Raw genomic sequence first — 22,453 nt, 5'->3', positions numbered from 1 at the left:
CTAGCCCTGATTGGACATGAAGCTAGAGGCATGTCTCGCTGGCTGTGTGTTGACTGTCGCTTGATATTTTCAACATTGTGGTATTTAACAGTGCCGACAGCTTCATCCCTTCTAAAAATACAACGGGAGTTTGTAAAGACTACCCCTCATCGTACGGAGTGGTTTAGAGGTATTACTATATATAGCTACAGGACGTTTTCCTGATGAATTAACTGGAAAAAGCTAGCTAACGTTAGCTATTTTACTAACAATTCAACATTTACTTGGCAGGCTACATTTTGCTATCAGAATGCAAATCAAGGAATGTATCGTGTCTGCACCAGGGAAAGCTATCCTCCACGGAGAACACGCTGTCGTGCATGGCAAGGTAAGTATTTTTGTACATTTTTATTTCACCTTTATTTAACCAGGTAAGTTCTCATTTACAACTGTGACCTGGCCAAGATAAAGCAAAGCAGTGCGACACAAACAACAACACAGAGTTACACATGGAGTAAACAAGCGTGCAGTCAGTAACACAATACAAAAAAATAAAGGCTATATACAGTGTGTGCAAATGGCATGAGAAGGTAGGGCAATAAATAGGCCATAGTAGCGAGTGGCTTCCTATTTCGCAACAAAGCATCCTTCACTCATGCTGCCAAACATACCCTCGTAAAACTGACTATCCTACGGATCCTTGACTTCGGAGATGTCATTTACAAAATAGCCTCCAACACTCTACTCAGCAAATTGGATGCAGTCTATCACAGTGCCATCCGTTTTGTCACCACAGCCCCATATACCACTGCGACCTGTATGCTCTCGTTGGCTGGCCCTCGCTTCATATCCATCGCCAAACCCACTGGCTCCAGGTCATCTATAAGTCGTTGCTAGGTAAAGCCCCGCCTTATCTCAGCTCACTGGTCACCATCGCAGCACTCGCTCCAGTAGGTATATGTCACTGGTCACCCCCAAAGCCAATTCCTTCTTCAGCTGCCTTCCAGTTCTCTGCTGCCAATGACTGGAACAAACTGCAAAAATCACTGAAGCTGGAGACTCATATCTCCCTCACTAGCTTTAAGCACCAGCTGTCAGAGCAGCTCACAGATCACTGCACCTGTACATAGCCAATCTGTAAATAGCCCATCCAACTACCTCATCACCATATTGTTATTTATTTTGCTTCTTTGCACCCCAGTATCACTACTTGCACACTCATCTTCTGCACATCTATCACCCCAGTGTTTAATTTTCCATTCTGAAATAATTTTGCCACTATGGCCTATTTATTCCCTCACCCCCCTTATCCTACCTCATTTGCACACACTGTATATAGACTTTCTCTATTGTATTATTGACTGTATGTTTGTTTATTCCATGTGTAACTTTGTGTTACTGTTTGTGTCTCACTGCTTTGCTTTATCTTGGCCAGGTCACAGTTGTAAATGAGAACTTGTTCTCAACTAGCTTACCTGGTTAAATAAAGGTGAAAATAAAAAACACATGTACTGAACAATAATATAAATGCAACAATTAATGATTTTACTAATTTACAGTTCATAAGGAAATCGGTCAATTGAAATGCATTTAATTAGGCCCTAATCAATGGATTTCACATGACTGGGCAGGGGCGCAGGGCCTGGGAGGGCATAGGCCTACCCGCTGGGGAGCCAGGCCCATCCACTCGAGACCCAGGTCCAGCCAATCACAATGAGTTTTTCCCCACAAAAGGGCTTTATTGCAGACAGAGATACTCCTCAGTTTCATCAGCTGTCTGGGTGGCTGGTCTCAGACGATCCCGCAGGTGAAGAAACTGGATGTGGAGGTCCTGGACTGGCGTGGTTGTGAGGCCGGTTGGACTGCCAAATTCTCTAAAACGACATTGGGAGGTGGCTTATAGTAGAGAAATGAACATTTAAATTATATGGCATCATCTCTGGTGGACATTGCTGCATCAGCATGCCAATTGCACACTCCCTCTCAACTTGAGACATATATGGCATTGTTGTGTTACACAACTGCACATTTTATTGACCTTTTATTGTCCCCAGCACAAAGTGCACCTGTGTAATGATCATGCTGTTTAATTAGCTTCTTCATATGCCACACCTGTGGATGGATTATCTTGGCAAAGGAGACATGTTAACTAACTGGGATTTAAACAAATTTGTGCACAACATTTGAGAGAAATAAGCATTTTCTTTTGTGTATGGAAAAATTCCCGGATCATTTATTTAAGCTCATGAACTATGGGACCAACACTTTACATGTTCCGTTTTATACTTTTGTTAAGTATATTTTGAGCCTGATTTACTTTATTGTATGACTATCTTACTGAAGATAGTTGTCCATGCCAGTCCATCATCTTTATGTATTCATGAGATTTGTTCGTCATGTGACCCCCAAGACAAGCAGTGTTATTGTTTTCTGTTCACCGAAAGATTGGTTGTTGAAATGAAATTGATTTGACATTAACCACAACAATAATTCAGAGGTATTTTTGCTCCCACCCGTGCTAGGTGGCTCTGGCTGTAAGTTTGAACCTGCGCACATACCTACGGTTGCAGGCCACATCCACCAGTAAAGTCTGCATCAATCTCCCCAACATCAACACTTTCCTCAGCTGGGATGTGACCGCGTTGAAGCAGCTTCTCCCTGACTCTGGAGGTGAGAGATGTTGTAGGGCTGACCGATTGAAATAATTTGGACGGTAACCAGAGTGGGATTTGAACCCTGGTCCCTGTCAGTTCAACACCTTAGTCATTACACAAAGAGGCTTGAACCTCTTTACAAGGTAGGTGTTGTACAGTTGTGTTTGTTACATTTGTTTTATTTAACAACATTAATTAATTCCAAGTAATCTCATCTCGATAGAGCTGCTGCCTATGCCTTCTGACAAAATCACTGTTTTGTAGTTCTTCAAAGTAAATAAAGCATACTTTTATGACTGCTGAATACCAACTATCAATCACTTATATTGTGTTTTTTCAGGTAGTGATACCTCTCTCTATATCACATCACGATCGTTCTTCTGCTTCTGTAGCAGGCGTAAAAGAAGAACACAGACCAAACACCTACTGTGCTGGAGTGTGCGATCAATTATGGTCTGCCGAATTCTGCACTACTAAGAATCTATCCATACTAATTCCCCCCCCCCCCCCCAATCAAGCACCCCTACCCTATTACACTTGATATCATGCTGAAACAATCCACCCGTAGGATTATTCAGCATGTTCGACAGTAACATCTGCATTCCATTTTTTGCATTGAAAAAAGGAATCCTATCTGTACTCAGCAGCACTGATAAGCTTTCACTTCTTTGACCTTCTTTCCGACTGATCAATCCTTTGGTCTCAATCACTCTGCCTCTCTTCACATTTTCTATAATATCATCTATGGACATAGATAATGGGACCCCAGTGATGACTCCCCTCAATCTAGCATAAGCACCAGGGACATGGCTTTTAATCTTCTTCCCATTAAGCTTTTCCATTAGCAGAATATTCCCTTGCTGAGCCTGGCTACCACAAAGTATTAGCAGTCTACCATTTCCAATGAACCGGGCTAGTTTGAGTTCACCTATCTCTTTCTCTACGGCATTGGTTAATTGGATAGGGTGTAAACGAGGCCCTGTGCTCTCAAACACCATCAGAACTTTCCACTCTGACACATTATTAGTCTTGCTTCCTACCTTGACCCTCTTTATGCCTTCTTTACTAGATGCACCACTGCTTTCTGTTTCATGATCTCTCTTCCTATGTCTTTCCACTACAGACCATTCAGATCCTTGACCCTCATCCACCTGATCCATATCATCAGAACTGTCCCCCATATTGATCACATTCCAGCACAGCGGTTGCTTCTCCAACCTTTTCTCCATTTCCTCCACTTGGTCCGCGCTACTCTCCGCCATGTCCAACCGTCTGCCCGACGTCCCGCTTCCGTCTCTCCATTATGATCATTGTAGTTAATTACCATGTTTTATGCACTTAAATATGTAGAATATTGGCCTGTTTGAATCTACAACTCCCTCCTACATCGCATAGTTGAGGCTTGATCTGATTGATCTCTCGAAAAACTGCAATGTATGTGCGCATTGAGCTCACTCCAAAAAAAAGTAACGAATTAAATACTTTAAAGAAATTCAAATAAAAATAAAAAATTCAGTTAATCAATCAGCACAAGACACCAATGTAGCAAATTTTGAAGATGAGCTGGACTTGAACCCAAAAACCATTGGAAAAGTTGTAAAATAACAGCTGAAAGTATCTTTGTGGTTGTTTTATTCTCCTATTGTAATGTTGTCTATTTGTATCATTCTGTCTCACAGCTGAGCTGGGGAATGTGAATGAGCTTGATGCAGAGCTTGTCAGGATGCTGCGAAACTTTGTTGGTGTATCAAATGGAACCTTGGATACTCGCAGCATGGCCATCCTAGCCTTCCTCTACATCTACCTCTGTGTCTTTGCCAAGTCAGGGTAAGAGTGTCAACTGATAGAGCAAATTGATTTATATAGGCATGTAAACATAGGGTAATGCTAATCTTGGTACCCAAGAACCAAACCTCTAATGCCCTAATGAACACCACAGACCCCATCCTAGTGAGAAAGACTTGGGCAGCTAGGAGCTGGGTAGATGCTAAGGAGTAGACCTAATCGTGAGTTGACGCTTGCAGCGCTATGCTAGCATGTCTGAGAGAGTGGTGGATGGGCTCTGACAGGACGGACAGCCACTAATGAGAGGCTGGCACTGGGCTCACGCTGCAGCCTTAACAAGTCTGGATGCGTTTGTCCCTAGGGAAAGCAGCTCCTTAATTAGTTTTGAGCGTCCTCCTGTCCTGTCTGACCAGAAAGAGCCTGGCTGTCATGGGCATTGACAGCGCCTGTCCTGTCTCCCCAGAAAGAGCCTGGCTGTCATGGGCATTGACAGCGCCTGTCCTGTCTGCCCAGAAAGGGCCTGGCTGTCATGGGCATTGACAGCGCCTGTCCTGTCTGCCCAGAAAGGGCCTGGCTGTCATGGGCATTGACAGCGCCTGTCCTGTCTGCCCAGAAAGAGCCTGGCTGTCATGGGCATTGACAGCGCCTGTCCTGTCTGCCCAGAAAGAGCCTGGCTGTCATGGGCATTGACAGCGCCTGTCCTGTCTGCCCAGAAAGGGCCTGGCTGTCATGGGCATTGACAGCGCCTGTCCTGTCTGCCCAGAAAGAGCCTGGCTGTCATGGGCAAGTCTACTGCAGTCACATCCATGAACATATATACACCACGCTAGTCGTTCACAATAAAAAGGACTGCTGTGTCTTGACCCTTTGGCCAGTTGGATTAAGATCATGTTTTTGCTGTAGGAGCGTGATGTTTTTGTGTGAGATTGAGTGCCCTAAAACCTATTACAAACACTAGTAGGTAAAAACAATAGTGCTATTTTTAGCTTTTTCATCCACATTGAATAGTTTTTCACTCAGCCATACCAAACTAGGCTGAAGAAATCATACTACAGTCACATTCCTAGATGTAAGCAAGCCATGCTGAAAATGTTTTCAGTAATTGATTGAATGTGGTTAATAGTTCTCGTCCATCTCAGGGAGTTGCCCAGCCTGACGGTGTCTGTGTGGTCAGAGTTGCCAACTGGAGCGGGTCTGGGGTCCAGCGCTGCCTACTCTGTGTGCCTGGCTGCAGCCATGCTTTGTGCCAGTGGGACCATCCCTTCTCCACTGAGTGACCAGGAAAACACAGCCAGGTAATGACCTAACACCAGATACCCTACTGGATCTACTAACATGGAGTTATTTCAAGAAATCTCTCACTAGCTGTTTTATTGGAACAAACAAATGAAACATTGTAAGCCATATTTGTCTTAATTTATAGTTACTCTAGTTAATTTAGAGTAGCTGCTGCAGCACCACTAGCTGAGTCCTGGGATATGCTTTTCCACCCTCCAGACAGTCAGTCAATACAAATATATTCTGCCCACAATGTGAACTATTTGCTTCCGTTTGGCTGCAGTTTCTCCAGCAACCTACATATTGTTTTTCAGTCATCTGTAGAGATTTTGATAGTTTTCAGATCCCCAGTTTTCTTAAATCTATTTCCACAACTGGAGGATGCTAGTCCGTTATAAATTCTGGAAGTCACACTGGACTGTTTCTGATGTCCTCACATGTCAGTATGGGTGGGGCTGGACTCATCACAAGCACAGAGTGAGGGACAACGGGGCTATGTTAGACAGGGGTTGAAGGCCCAGCGTAAATCCTCATTGTAATCATCTCTTCTGTATTTCATTATGTTTCAACAGGTGGGGTGAGGTGGAGATGGAGCTAATAAACAGGTGGGCGTTTCAGGGAGAGAGGATCATCCATGGGAACCCATCAGGGGTGGACAACGCTGTGGGGATATGGGGTAAGACCCGCATCCCTCTGCCTTGTGCACTCAACAGCACAGACCCCACAGTACCACACAGCTTTGTGGTGTGTGTGGTACAATGAAGGGTGTGATACGATCTGGCAGCATGTTCTGTCTGCAGAACGGCACAGAACAGTATTGTAGCGGGAGTTACTTTTCTTGTGTGTGTGTTTTCTGTGAGCAGGCTGATGTTACAGTTAACACTGCAGTATTCCTTTGTGTGTTGCGAGGGCTGTTTTGCGCCCAGAAAATACTATTTTGCTCAAATGACTCTATTATGGTATCTGATTGATGGCCGATTCTATCACTTTGCTTTGAATCTTGAAGGTGGCATATTGAGATACCGTTCTGGGAAGATAACAGCCTTAAGCAGGTACTGTACACTAAACCAATCCCTTTCCATGTCACTGCAGTGAATATGGTCAATGGGCCTAATTTACATTGACAGTTTTACAGAGTGTGATAGCATGCATTATTTCAAGTAGTCGACTGTGTTGTGGAGGGATTAATGAATGTCATCCAGGTCAGTGGGTTAATGGATTATACTCTTGAACAATTATTCCAGCATGGCAGGTGGCATTAAATCCCCAATGCAGTTACAATGGACTACTTTAGAATAAGGACGTACCTCTGTGACACTGCCCATGCTGTCACAAACAATGAGTGGAAAAGATAATCTGTGCTCCTTCTCTTTGGATTCTATGGCCTCCACTCTGCTATTGCCACTCATGAGGAGAAACATTGACAATAGCAACACCTGAATAAATACAGGTACATAATGTGGTATGATATTGCTAACTTTCCTTTGTTTTCCCACTTGTAGGGTCCCAATGTTAAGGATCCTACTCACGAACACCAAGGTCCCTCGCAGCACCAAGGTACTTGTTGCTGGAGTGAAGGACAGAATGAACAAGGTACTAAATGGCTCTGGTCTCGTCTCCACTGTGTTCTCCTCCCCAGCCCTGTAATTAGTGTAATCGCCAGTGCTTTCATTTGCATGGGAAAGACACTCTGGGGCCTGGCATTGACTGCCTTCATAAAACATGGAGAAGAAGCGCTTAGCTAGCACCCCTGTGTGCCGTTGCCTAGGTGACATCCACAGGTGTGAGCACTTATGTTCTGTTAGATTGTCATAGGTGGTGTTACTGGCAGTGTTGTGATTGGGGGAAAGAGCTATGTTTTTTTTCACTGGCTTTTTGTGCTGCTATACAATATGTACTGACTGTTTTAATTAATGATATGACCACTAGATGAGACGATATTATGGACATTTGCTGCTTTAGTCTGCACTGTTGACTTCCTTAAGTATATTTAGTGTTGTTAAATTCCTTTACATTGAATTCCAAATGATTTGTAAAAAGTATTTATTCTTTGTTTTATTTGCTGTTCTCTTCCCCCCTCCAGTTTCCCTCTATTATAAACCCTGTACTGGAGTCTGTGGATGCAGTCTCCTGCACCTGTGAGCAGACCTTAACAGAGATGTCCAGCGACACCCCCACACCAGAGCACTACAATGTCCTGGAGGTACAGTATGGAAACACATGTTGCCTATGGACGGTGTGTTCTGGTGGGGCAGACACTACCAGTCTGACACAGCGTAGAAATGATTGACTTCCTCTTACACATGGTAAAAGCCAGGGGTGCAACTTTCACTAGGGACAGGGGACATGTCCCCTTAACATTTTGAAATTGCATTGTTGTCCCCCCCAGTTTTATCATTGGAATGTGATACAAAATGAGGCAACGGTGTGCTTTAGGACCATGCGGATGCTTGCGAGCGGTCGGGTAGGTTGTTTGGAGTGTTTATCTTAATTTATAAAAATAATTATACCCTCCCTCACTTCTAAAACCAAAGTTGTACCCCTGGTAAAAACTACAGCTGCATGAAAAGCCAAAATACAGAACAAAATTGTGTTTTCATACAAAACAGATTGAAAATGAAATTATGTAAAACCCACAGCTGCTATTATATCTCCCATAGGAGCTTATTGACATCAACCAGCACCACCTGAATGTGATTGGTGTCGGACACCCTTCCCTGGACACCCTGTGCCGTGTCACCCTGGCCAGAGGGCTACACAGCAAGCTGACTGGTGCCGGAGGAGGGGGTTGTGGCATCACCTTGCTTAGACCAGGTACTGTAGCTGTCTGCTAGTAAAGCCTCCCTACACTTTCATCTGGCTCTCAGTAATCAAGTGGGGGCGTCCCTATGTTATGTGTTCTTACACTGCATTGGCATTGCCACCATCTATGGCCCTCGCCTTCATTTTGGGGCAGAGAGTTGCTGAGAGCCTTGTTGCCTTGTCTATTTTTTTTATGAATAGTGTGATTTCTTAACAGTGAGCGAGATCTGTGAAATGACATCTGCATGCTGATTGTATGTCGACACATCAGTAGATTAGGCTCCATTATATTGACTTGACGGCGAGCCAAGATATGGGGTGTGTGCCAAAATGTCACCCTCAGACTGTAGTCTCAAACTGACGGCATAGAGAAGGAGAGCTGGTTGAGTTAGCCAGGAGGAACCTGTGTTTCACGCTTATCTTCCACAAAAATCCACTGCCACCTTTGCTTATGCCTGCAGCCCGTAACATATAGAATATATAGCCCCAAATGAAGTTGATTTGTTTTGTTGTACTAGCAAACAAGTGTTGCACATTTTTTCTGGTTTGTAGCTATTTTCCAAAAGGTTTAGTCAAGTGTTTTCCCCTCAGTGCTCTCAGATCAGCTTTGACCTGAGACGTTTTGATTTGAGCGAGAGCAGGGACGAAACATGCAGTGAAGTAACATGCTATCCTGCAGCCTTGTTAAAACCCACCACTGTCTGATGACCGCTGTCTGATGACCGCTGTCTGATGACCGCTGTCTGATGACCGCTGTCTGATGACGTGCTACGTATTTAGCATTTCTTTATAATGAGCATTGTAATGATTTTTCTCCACATAGAGATGTACTTTAGCTTACTGTTTGTTCTTCAGTTGAATAAATACTTCTACTACTACAACTACAGTATAGTAGCCATTTCAGACACTTTTATCCAAAGCAACTTACTGTACAGTACAGAGAGTGGGGGCATACCTTTTTTCATATATTTGACCCCAGTGGGATTTGAACCCATGACCCTGGCATTGCTAGTGCCATGTTCTTCGCAGCTGAGCCACACAGCACCACAGAAGCAGCCAGGTTAAATGCCCTCTTCAAGGTCAGTCTCAAATCCAAATCCCTGGTCACGCAAACATTTCCTTTGCTGCATGGTGGGAGGCTTTCTTCTTTTACTTTCAGAAATTGCTCCCCTATTTGACACATTTTCACCCCAAGCATGTTAGCCCTAGCCTATGTTTCCACATTATTATCCAGTTATTGGGCACCCTGGTGTTTGCTAGAGAGGGCTTTGTAGGTTCAGCTCTCACAGTGGCCGTCAGACTCCACCTCCTAGTGGGAGTCTCGCATCACAGAACCCTAGTGTGCGGATTCCAATGGGTGCCATTTCAGTAGCAAACCTAGTCCTTCTCCCAAGCTCTGCAGATGTAAATGAATCCTCCGGAGCAGTAAGCAGGAACGGAGGGTCAAAAACAAGTTGGGTGTTAAATGTAGTTCACTGTGTGTGATGGTTTGTTTTTCTTTGTGATTTCCTCTCGTAGAAACGGAGTGCTCGGTGGTCCAGAACACGATCCAGGACTTGAGAGACTGTGGATATGACTGCTGGGAGACCCGTATCGGTGCAGCAGGCGTGCAGCAGCACTCTCCCCTCGCTGTGAAAGAGGAGGTCCTGGAGGTTTTGGCGCGCTACTGAGACCCACTGGCCATGGGTGTGCCCAATGCCCTCCCTACAGGGTAGCGGGGAGCTTTGCTCCATGACTCTGGCCTACCAAGTCTTCTATTGTTAAGGAATGACAGCGAACAATAGACTTGGCTACAGTATGGGTTGACGCATAAATGTTAATAGCATTTGTCTATTAGACTACCAACAGTCAAGACAGACTGTGTCAGGGGAGGACAATAACTCATCACTTATTTTTTTCTAACTCTGAAATCATGCCATTTCATGGGGTCATGAAACTTATATTGTAGGGGAACTAGGCAGGTGATCACACGTCACTTTGAAATGTGGTTTTCTAGTTTTCAGTATTGGAGTATGAGCCTTCCCTGGCCTGAAATGAATGTTAACAGATGTGGGTTTGAACTGTTTTTCTAGGTTTAGCATCAGCTTTTCATTAGATTTCTAATGCGGATGCTGCAGAAAAGCAAGAAACACTGTGGTCAGCAGTGTGTCTAGCCGCTGGTTTTGGCAGGGACAACTAGTATTCAAAAACGAACCCACTGGGGGGGGAAAAAAAAGATGGATGACCAACCTTGACTTTAGTGCTTATTTGTTTTCAACTCAAGATTTGTCCATTTTGTCCTTTTTCAGTGTGCGGTTTTTAGTCTTGTTTTTGAATATCAGTACCTTCATTGAAGTCTTGTTAAGTTCAAAAGAGGGTGCAGTGATCTGTTTGTCCAATAGATGGCAGCAAAATGTAAGAATTCAATAACCTCAACAGGGACTGAGCGAGTCAGAGCGATAGATTGTCATTCAGTGTTTGCTTCAGGTGTCAATACAATGCCATGGCTGATGCACTATTTGTAAAACTAACCTTTTAAAACTGTAAACCTTCTATTTCTATGTGTCACATAAGTGGTGTGTGGATCTCTTTTTAAAGGAGCTATTGCACACTTGGACACCATCCAAGACTAGTTATGGTGAATTCATTGACTAAAAATAGAAAATGGATTTTTAAGATAAACCACTTCCTCAAGAAGCATAGCAGGGTAATTGTTTTCTCAAGGTCCAAAGCAAAAATTGTATTTCTCCATACTTTTTTTGTGGTGAGACCATGTTTTTTTGAAGACAGCCCCTCAAGCTCTTCTTTCCAAGAGCTGAGTATGAAATTGAAAATGACAGCCATTATCTGATTTCTTTGGTCATCAAATATGTCTGATGCATCATGCCGCAGACCAAGAAATGCAAGGCCTTTAAAAATAACTATTGGTAGGTAGGCTAGGCTACATCTCTGCCTTTCACATTGGTTTTCACGTTTGTTATTTATATTAACCATGATATGCTAGAGCATGTATAAGGGGTAAAAAAAGCTAATCTTGAATCAATGTATTTCAGTACATATCAGAGGAGGCTGGTTGGAGGACCTAAAGGAGGATAGGCTCATTGTAATGAATGGAGTCAAACGTGGTTTCCATGTGTTTGATGCTGTTCCATTAATTCCATTCCAGCCATTATAATGATCCTGTCCTCCTATAGCTCCTTCCATCAGCCTCCTCTGGTACATATGCATCCCATATTTCTATTGATTTATTTTCAAAATGATGAAAAGCATTTGTTTTTGATCAGTGTTAATGTTGCGTGAGAAAGGTGGTGTAGCACATGAGAAAAGGGAGGCTGGCTCCCAGTGAGCCTGGATTAATGTCCTCTAATGTGGATCAACAGCTCGTGGCGTGCAGTGACTCACGCTTACTTTTGTGCTGACACACACGCATCTTCAAATTATGTTTTACTTAACTGCTCATCCTCTAAGCATAACAGAAATTTCTGCCTATGCTGCATTCATATAAGATATGGATTAGCCTAATTTAGGAAACTTCTCATTTCGGGAAAAGGTCAGTTGGGGATATCTGAGTCTTCAATCTCCATTTTTATTTAATTTTAAATGTCATGAAGATTGAGTAGTGTGGACCTGGCAGTGTGTATGAATGAACGGCGTTTGTCACATGCCCCCTCCATCCCTTTCCTCCTGTCACCCCTCTCGTCCCCCTGAATTGTGTCATCTTTATGTCAGTGCTGCCCCCGTCACTGCTCTGCACAGTCGCCCCTAACCCCCGCTGCAATTTAATTACCACTGCACTTTTCAATTGAAATGGCATTGACGAGGGGGGACAAGAGGGAGACAGCAGCCCAGCCGTGCCCGTTTCATTTTAAGCTCCTCTTTCTTCTCTCTACTCTCTCTCTCCTTTTACCCCTGCGAGGCACAATGTTTTTTTTTATCAATGTCAATGCCAGCTTCTTTTTGCTCTGATGAATAGATTCTAAGAAGGCCCTGACATTATTTCAGATAACAGAAGGAGCAATGAAAGGGGGTCAAGGATAGAGGGAGAATGACAGCACTGGAGATGACATGAAAACACTAGAAAAGCCTTCAAAGAGAGAATGTGTACATTATATATTTTTGTGTGTTTTTTTTCACAAAGTGTGCAGTGTTTGAATCATTATGGGAGAATAATAAGGGATGCAGAAATCGTACTGCTCAAGCAAGAGTAACGCAATGGTTAATTTTGCTATGGAAATGTTGTGATCATGATCACTATGGCACCACCATCCCTCTGGTCTCAATGAGCTGGTGAAATGTTGTCATGACCTATTCACTTTCAACACACAATTGGAACTGGCTGACAATAGATCACTTTGTTCTTGGCCATGACTGTTTGCCTATGCATGTTTTTCCTTGCAGGTCATTATATCGGTATCTGTCAGTTGGAGATTTTGAGTACAGTATGTGGTCATTAACATTTAGTAGTTTCTTAGGATCCCCATTAGCTGTTGCCAGGCAGCAGTGTGTGCGTGCATGTCCATACTCTCCCAGCCTCCAGGCACAGACAGACGGCTGACAGACATCAGCCTCTGAAAGCCCTCGTGGGTCTAGCCTCCGACCCCACCCCCCACCCACCCACTCATTAGGGCTCTGTGACCCTCCTGTGGGGAGGTTGCCCTTTTGGGGAAGTGACGGGGCGGAGGGGGCCAGGGGCAACTGGCTGTGGTGAAAGCAGGGATCTGCTGACCCTATTAAAGCCAGTGGGGGTGTGGCGGAATCTGTGACAGAATTCCCAAGAGTCCCCACGCTTCATTTGAAGAGGACTGAAACATTGGTGCCACTTTGGAAAAACAATGGGTCACTTGTGACTCACGTGAGCACTAACATAACTAGACAGAGTTACCAGAACTACATAAACATAGAGCGCGTTGACCAGCACATGACTAGTGTCCACTCCACATACCATACTCATGTAATTACATTGATCAAGTAACTGGTTGTGTGAAGTAGTGGAAGAAACCTGCGCAGTAGTATGTCATCCCCTTAGTGCCGGCAGCTCTTGTTTTAATTGCAGGCTAAGGTTTCGCTTTTTGTTGTTGCCTTTGAAGAGCCTTATTGATTTTTATACCACCCCTCATCCCTGCTCTGCTCGGGTAAAGAGCAAATCCCTTATGGCAAAGTTACCAGGAATGTAAAAGCATAAAATTGTCAGCTATTTTATTTTTTCACACAAGACTGATGTGCAATCGAGACGTTTTGACATTGAAGTTTTAAAAATTGGGCTCCTCTGCTTTTTAAAAAGAGTGAGTAAATATTGAGGCTGTATTTTATTCCTGTGGTCTGTCTCGTAGACGGGTCAGCTCCAGGGCTAGCTCATCACCAACTCTGTTAAAAAATATTTCTATTTTCTACTGAATGAGTCAAATGCACCCCAACTCTAAAGCAGCTATGCTCCTGTTATGGTTAAATGAACTGACCCTGTCAAAAATCCCCACCAAAACTATGGCAATAATGATTTCTCAGGTTGTGTAGTTGTCTTCTGTGGAATTAATGCTATCTACTGTGGCATTTGGGTGAATATGCTAGTAAATAATATTGAAGTGTTTTCTCTTGATGTCTCTCGGTTATGAAGCTTCAATCAGAATTCTGTACAATTCCTTGCATCTATTGTAAATCTAGCGACGCAAACATTGATGCCAAATCTTTAATCATGCTACCACCCGCGTTAAGAACCTGGCATAGAACTCAATGCAATTACACTTGGCTTTCTAAAGAACACAAATATCCAAGCAGAAATTTGATAAGCTGGCTATTATTAAATGAATGCTAATCTAACTTGCATACTTTGAACTGCCTTTTGAATAGAAAATACACTCATCATTGTACTTGGGATACCTGCCAATTTAATTTAATCCTGCTGTGTGTCGCCGAGGTTTTGAGAGGATGAAGATCTTCCTATTTAATCACGTGTCATCAAAGTGTGATTGACGGCCTATTAAAACTCAGTCAACCGCTCATACTAAAAGATTCAGCATTAAAGTGAATAAATCAAGGTGAACAACGGGATTCATAGAATGGGGGGAAACACATTCATCCCTATTAGGAGTTCTGTGATTATATCCCGTTGGTCTGCCACCCCCCCCCCCAAAAAAAACCTCTCTGGGGTATCTGTACTTTACTATTTATATATTTGCCAACTTTTACTTCACTACATTCCTAAAGAAAATGATGTACTTTTTACTCCATGCATTTTCCCTGACACCCAAAAGTACATGTTACATTTTGACAGGAAAATGGTCCAATTCACACTTATCAAGAAAATATCCCTGGTGAACCCTAATGCCTCTGCTCTGGCGGTCTCACCAAACACATGCGTCGTTTGTAAATTATGTTGGAGTGTGCCCCCTGACTACCTGTCAATTTAAAAAATTTAAATAATTGTGCAGTCTGGTTTGCTTAATATACAGAATTTGAAAATGGTTTATACTTTTACTTTTGATACTTAAATACATTTTAGCAATTCCATTTTACTTTTGATACTTAAGTACATTTAAAACCAAATACTTTTAGACTTTTACTCAAGTAGTATTTTACTGGTTGACTTACCTTACTTTTACTTGAGTCATTTTTTTTGTATCTTTACTTATACAGCAAGTATGACAATTGAGTACTTTTTCCACCACTGCTGTTTAGACCACTCCACTCATGTAATTACTATGGGACAGGTAGGAGTGTTCATATTTCATCCGCTGCATTCACGATAATATCTAATAATCTGAAAGCGTTGCAAAATTGGTATCTCTTCTTGCTCATGCATTATGAATGAGTCACTGTTTTGCATAGATTAGCAATCACAGAAACCTTTCATATCAAAATGTGCCAGGAGGGTTCTATCGCTCTCTTTTTTTTAAAGACGTGAGGTGATACATCCCTCCGCTTTTTAAGATATGACAGATCAGGTGATACTGTCTCTTCCCCCATTTCTCTTCTATTCTCCCTCTTGCTCTCTGATTTATTTCTCCATGCATATCATCATCATCATAGGGGGAATATATGTCATTTTCAACCTGCTTTTAAATTGATTGCTCACTTGCTGAGTATTTTTGCATCTGCAGTGTTGTATCTGGGGCTGCGTGGCTAAGCTCAGCAGGGATGTTCTATTGTCAAATTAAACATTTGCCACAACCTAAGAAGAGGAAGATGGCACCCTGACCATCCTTTAAAACCTCTTCAGCTGACAGGCAAAAATGTGAATTTCCGCCTAAAATGTTATACCCAAACTAAAAAGTGTATAACTTAGGAATTATTTGCTGCACATGCATATGGATGGTATCGTTTGAAAGGAAACCCATTTTAGTTTGTATAGAAATGCTCATATCATAGATAGGAATTACACAAGATAAGGTGCAGAAATAATAAATGTTCTTTTTTTTCACATCTCATGAAGAAGTAGTGCTGAGCGTTGTTTTGGAGTTGTGGCCCAAAATGTACCCAAAGTATGACATACATACAGTTATACAATTGCAAACAGTTCTTCACTGAAAAACTGAAATGGTTGAACCGTTTTCAAAACTGAGGCCTAAAACATCCAAAATATCAGAGGTGCAGGGCAATGTTTTCAACAATACAGAATAAATCAGTGTCCTGGGGACATATTGAAATGTATTTGATTTGGGCCAAGCTTAGGTGCACTCACACAAAACAATCAATAATGCTGGCAGCAATCAAGCTGGAGATGTGGCCAAGGGGCTGGGGGGTGCTAGGGGTGGCAGTAGGGAGGGACAGCTGACTGGGCCCCCAGCCTGGTTATTGGCTCCCATTCATCATCAGTGTCCTGACTGGGTGGTGAGAAATTATCATATTGGAAGCTACATTACATTATAGTGGAAACTGGTGCAAAATACAAAGCCTGAAATATGTATTTGATTTGAGGCACACAGAGGTGCACTCACAAGTAAAATTATAAATATGTACAAAGGCACGGAAGCATTGGGCAGTATTACCCAGTGGTACACACACATTTTTTTTAACTAAGGTAAAAACAGCCTACTATGAAAAGATAAAGATTGCTAGTTATCTAAACCAAAACAAAAGTAATACTTTGAGCCTGGACCTTTTAGTCCCAAATGGTACCTTTATTCCCTATGTAGTGCACTACTTTTGACCAGGGCCCATAGTATAGAGCACTGTATGGGGAATAGAATGCAATTTGGGACTTGTCCTAAAAAATACAAATACAAAAAAAAGCAATGACACATGTTCTACATGCAGAACAAATCAAAATCAAATGTACTTACAATAATCCAAAAGAGGATGCAGGGAGCCCTTAAAAAAAAAATTCATCGCTGCAAAATTTACCTGTCCAAGTTGCCGGTATTATCCTCCATATGTTACGTGTCCGTTGCCCTATCCTCCAGAATCATAAATCAAATCAAAGTTTATTGGTCACGTGCACAGATTTGCAGATGTTATCGCAGGTGAAAAAAAAAAAAAACGACACAATATACACTACCGTTCAAAAGTTTGGGGTCACTTAGAAATATCCTTGTTTTTGAAAGAAAAGCTTTTTTTTTTTTTTTGTCCATCAAAATAACATCAAATTGATCAGAAATACAGTGTAGTCATCGTCATTTACAACATTAACAATTGTAGCTGGAAACGGCTGATTTTTAATGGAATATCTCCTTAGGCGTACAGAGGCCCATTATCAGCAACCATCACTCCTGGCCTTCTAGGCAGAGTTGCAAAGAAAAAGACAAATCTCTGTCCAGTGTCTGTTTCTTTTGCCCATCTTAATATTTTCTTTTTATTGGACAGTCTGAGATATGTCTTTTTCTTTGCAACTCTTTTTCTTTGCAGCATCCCGGAGTCGCCTCTTCACTGTTGACGTTGACACTGGTGTTTTGCAGGTACTATTTAATGAAGCTGCCAGGTGAGGCGTCTGTTTCTCAAACTAGACACTCTAATGTACTTGTCCTCTTGCTCAGTTGTGCACCGGGGCCTTCATTTCTCAGAACAAGAATAGACTGACGAGTTTCAGAAGAAAGTTCTTTGTTTCTGGCCATTTTGAGCCTGTAGTCAAACCCACAAATGCTGATGCTCCAGATACTCAACTAGTCTAAAGAAGGCCAGTTAACATAATTGCAAAAGTTTTTTCTAATGATCAATTAGCCTTTTAAAATGATAAACTTGGATTAGCTAACACAACGTGCCATTGGAACACATGAGTGACAGTTGCTGATAATGGGCCTCTGTACGCCTATGTCGATATTCCATAAAAAATCTGCCATTTCCAGCTACAATAGTCATTTACAACATTAACAATGTCTACACTGTATTTCTGATCAATTTAATGTTATTTTAATGGACAAAAAAATGGATTTTCTTTAAAAAACAAGGACATTTCTAAGTGACCTCAAACTTTTGAACGGTAGTGTGTACAGTTGAAGTCGGAAGTTTACATACACCTTAGCCAAATACATTTAAATTCAGTTTTTCACAATTTAATCCTAGTAAAAATTACCTGTCTTAGGTCAGTTAGGATCACCACTTTATTTTAAGAATGTGAAACGTCAGAATAATAGTGTAGAGAGTGATTGATTTATTTCAGCTTTAATTTCTTTCATCACATTCCCAGTGGGTCAGAAGTTTACATACATTAAATTAGTAATTGGTAGCATTGCCTTTAAATTGTTTAACTTGGGTCAAATGATTCGGGTAGCCTTCCACAAGCTTCCCACAATAAATTGGGTTAATTTTGGTCCATTCCTCCTGATAGAGCTGGTGTAGCTGAGTCAGGTTTGTAGGCCTCCTTGTCGCACATGCTTTTTTGGTTGTGCCCATACATTTTTTTATAGGATTGAGGTCAGGGCTTTGTGATGACCACTCCAATACCTTGACCTTGTTGTCCTTAAGCCATTTTGCCACAACTTTGGAAGTATGCTTGGGGTCATTGTCCATTTGGAAGACCCATTTGCGACCAAGCTTTAACTTCCTGACTAATGTCTTGAGATGTTGCTTCAATTTATCCACATAATTTTCCTACCTCATGATGCCATCTATTTTGTGAAGTGCACCAGTCCCTCCTGCAGCAAAGCACCCCCACAACATGATGCTGCCACCCCCATGCTTCACAGTTGGGATGGTGTTCTTCGGCATGCAAGCCTCCCCCTTTATTCTCCAAACTTAATGATGGTCATTATGGCCAAAAAGTTATATTTTTGTTTCATCAGACCAGAGGACATTTCTCCAAAAAGTACGATCTTTGTCCCCATGTGCAGTTGCAAACCGTAGTCTGGCTTTTTTACGGCGGTTTTGGAGCAGTGGCTTCTTCCTTGCTGAGCGGCCTTTCAGGTTATGTCGATATAGGACTCGTTTTACTGTGGATATAGATACTTTTGTACCTGTTTCCTCCAGCATCTTCACAAGGTCCTTTGCTGTTGTTCTGGGATTGATTTGCACTTTTCGCACCAAAGTACGTTCATCTCTAGGAGACAGAACACGTCTCCTTCCTGAGCGGTGTGACGGCTGTGTGATCCCATGGTGTTTATACTTGCGTACTATTGTTTGTACAGATGAACGTGGTACCTTCAGGCGTTTGGAAATTGCTCCCAAGGATGAACCTGACTTGTGGAGGGCTACAATTGTTTTTCTGAGTTCTTGGCTGATTTCTTTTGATTTTTCCATCATGTCAAGCAAAGAGGCACTGAGTTTGAAGGTAGGCCTTGAAATACATCCACAGGTACACCTCCAATTGGCTCAAATGATGTCCATTTGCCTATCAGAAGCTTCTAAAGCCATGACATAATTTTCTGGAATTTTCCAAGCTGTTTAAAGGCACAGTCAACTTAGTGTATGTAACCTTCTGTCTCACTGGAATTGTGATGCAGTGAATTATAAGTGAAATAATCTGTTTTGTAAACAATTGTTGGAAAAATTACTTGTGTCATGCACGAAGTAGATGTCCTAACCGACTTGCCAAAACTATAGTTTGTTGACAAGAAATTTGTGGAGTGGTTGAAAAACGAGTTTTAATGACTCCAACCTAAGTGTATGTAAACTTCCGACTTCAACTGTATATATATCAGAATGAGCAATATCAGAGACCGGAGTATAAATATATTTATATAATGGTGTGTAAAGACAGTATGGAAAGTATATGAATAGAAAAGGTGTGTACAGCAGTAGTTATATAGGATGAGCCATCAACAGAATACAGTATATACTGTACATATAAAGTGGGTAAAACAGTATGTAAACATCATTAAAGTGTCCAGTGTTCAATGACTCTGTTCATATGGCAGCAGTCTCTAAGGTGCATGGTAGAGTACCGGGTGGTAGCCGGCTAGAACAGTGACTAAGTGGGGTGCCAGAACAACAACCTCAGCCTCTCCCTCAACGTCAGCAAGACAAAGGAGCAGATCGTGGACTACAGGAAACGGGGGGCTGAGCGCGCATCATGGTCCACACACAGCAACACAGTGAAGTGGGCACGACAACGCCTCTTCCCCTTCAGGAGGCTGAAAAGATTTCGCATGGGCCATCAGATCTTCAAAAAGTTCTACAGTTGCACCATTGAGAGCATCTTGATGGGCTGCATCGCTGCTTGGTATGGCAACTGCTTGTTACCCGCAAGGCGCTACAGAGGGTAGTGCGTATGGCACAGTACATCACTGGGGCTGAACTGTCATCCAGGACCTTCATAATGTACCAGGCGGTGTCAGAGGAAGGCAGTCAAAATTGTTAAAGACTCCAGCTACACAAGTCATTGGGCACCGCCTCATGGCTTTCCCTGTCACGGCCGGCTGTGACACAGCTTGGTTATTTTCCTGGCACTACTCTGCCTGGGCTCTCACCTCCTCCCTGAAGGCTGTCTCATCGTTGTTGGTAATCAAGCCTACCACTGTTGTGTTGTTAGCCATAGTCCATTACTTATTTTTGCCACTAGCCATATCAATACTACCTACACTAGCTAGCTATACGAATATGTACAAAAGTGCATACAAATATTTTTGGGGTCAAAACTGTGTCTGCTGCTCTGTGCGTGGGTTCGCTGGCTGACTGCAAAAGGAAATAACAACTCACATGCAGCTTTGAGCACTCCTCTTGCAAAGAGGTGAAAACTCCACCCCTCTGATGTGGATATGGTCTCAAAAGCTTATCTTATTTGCTACAACCCTGTAATGTAGTGGTGTACGGGTCAACTGTTTGTTCACCTGCACCTGCCTGCAATTGCTAATAACCCATCCGACTATATTTGATGAATTGAAAATCTGAGGCCCGCACCCGACCTGACCCTAAAAGCTGATTTATGCTTGATCCAGCAATGTTGTCCGGAGGCAATGTGGTCCAGAGTCCCACATTCTTTGCAAAAATATATTTCTTTTTTGCTAAAGTATATTTTTTGGGCTTGCCTGTTTTGCATGTTATTTTGGTATTAATACGTGTCACATATCAGTTTGCAAAAAAATAATTATGTCATTGAGTTAATAAAGCCGCATACAAACATGGTCTCTTTTTTGTTTTCTTGAGTAAGGCAGCTCCAAAATGCAGGTGTTTCAGCCTAGTGCAGTGCTTTCTGGGGTGGTGGGGCGAACCAGCAAAAAATAGGAGCATTGCGCCGTGATTGGCTCAGTGTTCTGTCACTCATGGGGACACTACATCATCATCATCAAGTTTAAGTCCTTAGTAAGGGTACACATCCAAAATTTGAGTCCTGCCATAGTTATATTACAAGTGCCCTTCCAAGAAGGCTCAAGGTCATTGGCCACAGATAAAATGACATCAAATCACGTTATATCTACAGTAGCTTTGATTTGACTGATCATGTCAACATCTTACTTTCAAAGTCTTAGCTAACAGTCATCATCATCATGAATCAAGTCGACAATCTACTGGCAAATCCTTTTCATCCTTGTCATATGAAGAGAAATAACGGAGAGAAATTATAGACAAAATGTATCGGTGCTCATCGGCCGTAAAGATTACACAACAAGTTGGAAATTGCAAATTCAACAATGAGTCATTTGGAAGGAATCAGTGGCTAACTGCAGGCATTGCAAAGCAACCAGTAGCCAGCTATTCAAAAACATTTTTTTTCCTTTATTTAACTAGGCAAGTCAGTTAAGAACAAATTCTTATTTTCAATGACGGCCTAGGAACAGTGGGTTAACTGCCTTGTTCAGGGGCAGAACGACAGATTTTTACCTTGTCAGCTCGGGGATTTAATCTTGCAACCTTCCAGTTACTAGTCCAACGCTCTAACCACTAGGCTACCTGCCGCCCCGCAATGCAGTGGCTATGTGTTTTTTTTTTCCCCGAGTTCCCACCATAAATCCAGAAAATGCCAGGCTGATGACAAAATTTGCCCTCAAAGGACCACCGTGCCATGAGTGACAGAACCCGATGAGTGACAGAACACTGAGCCAATCACGGCGCAATGCTCCTATTTTTTGCTCGTTCGTCCCACCACCACAGAAAGCACTGCACTAGGCTGAAACACCTGCATTTTGGAGCTGCCTTACTCAAGAAAACAAAAAAGAGACCATGTTTGTATGCGGCTTTATTAACTCAATGACATAATTCTTTTTTTACATTCTTTGCAAACTGATATGTGACACGTATTAATGCCAAAATAACATGCAAAACAGGCAAGCCCAAAAAATATACTTCATGTTTAAGTGAGCACATCACAAGCTAAGGTGAGTCCAAAAATGTCTTGTGTGCTGCTGCATACATGATGTAATATGCAAGGGAGATATGTATACTGTAGCTAAGTAAGTAATACTAAGTGTACGTTGTGTAGTAAGCTGTTAGCAACCCATGTTCCTCACCACAAAAATGTGGTCTAATTTCACCTCTTAATTTCTCCTAGCTGACTTGGTGGTGTTGCACATGTAGCTTATAATCTGTTTTTGAGAAATGTAATCATCTAATATTGTAAGAGGTTTCATTGTCTGCTTATATGCCCCCTTCATTTATCCTACGGTTCTGACTTG

General features: G+C 42.3%; 1 protein-coding gene across 1 annotated transcript; it reads left to right on the top strand.

The window, feature by feature from the left end:
• Window positions 1–21: 21 nt before the first annotated feature.
• LOC106585666 (mevalonate kinase) lies at window positions 22–15,570 on the top strand. Its single transcript, XM_014172116.2, has 11 exons — window positions 22–169; window positions 271–367; window positions 2,502–2,649; window positions 4,313–4,460; window positions 5,558–5,713; window positions 6,269–6,372; window positions 6,703–6,748; window positions 7,199–7,289; window positions 7,780–7,899; window positions 8,357–8,510; window positions 10,017–15,570. The coding sequence occupies exons 2-11, from the start codon at window positions 290–292 to the stop codon at window positions 10,166–10,168; spliced, it is 1,197 nt and encodes a 398-aa protein (XP_014027591.2). The 5' UTR covers window positions 22–169; window positions 271–289; the 3' UTR covers window positions 10,169–15,570.
• The last annotated feature ends 6,883 nt before the right edge of the window (window positions 15,571–22,453 follow it).

The sequence above is a fragment of the Salmo salar genome, chromosome ssa24 (assembly GCF_905237065.1).
Source record: "Salmo salar chromosome ssa24, Ssal_v3.1, whole genome shotgun sequence".
Classification (NCBI taxonomy): domain Eukaryota; kingdom Metazoa; phylum Chordata; class Actinopteri; order Salmoniformes; family Salmonidae; genus Salmo; species Salmo salar.
This window is presented reverse-complemented; position numbering and strand designations above follow the sequence as displayed.

Coding starts and splice junctions, on each gene's coding strand:
- LOC106585666 (XM_014172116.2), top strand. CDS start 290: ATGCAAATCAAGGAATGTATCGTGTCTGCACCAGGGAAAGCTATCCTC. Junction 368..2,501: donor ACGCTGTCGTGCATGGCAAG/GTAAGTATTTTT, acceptor CACCCGTGCTAG/GTGGCTCTGGCTGTAAGTTT. Junction 5,714..6,268: donor GACCAGGAAAACACAGCCAG/GTAATGACCTAA, acceptor ATGTTTCAACAG/GTGGGGTGAGGTGGAGATGG.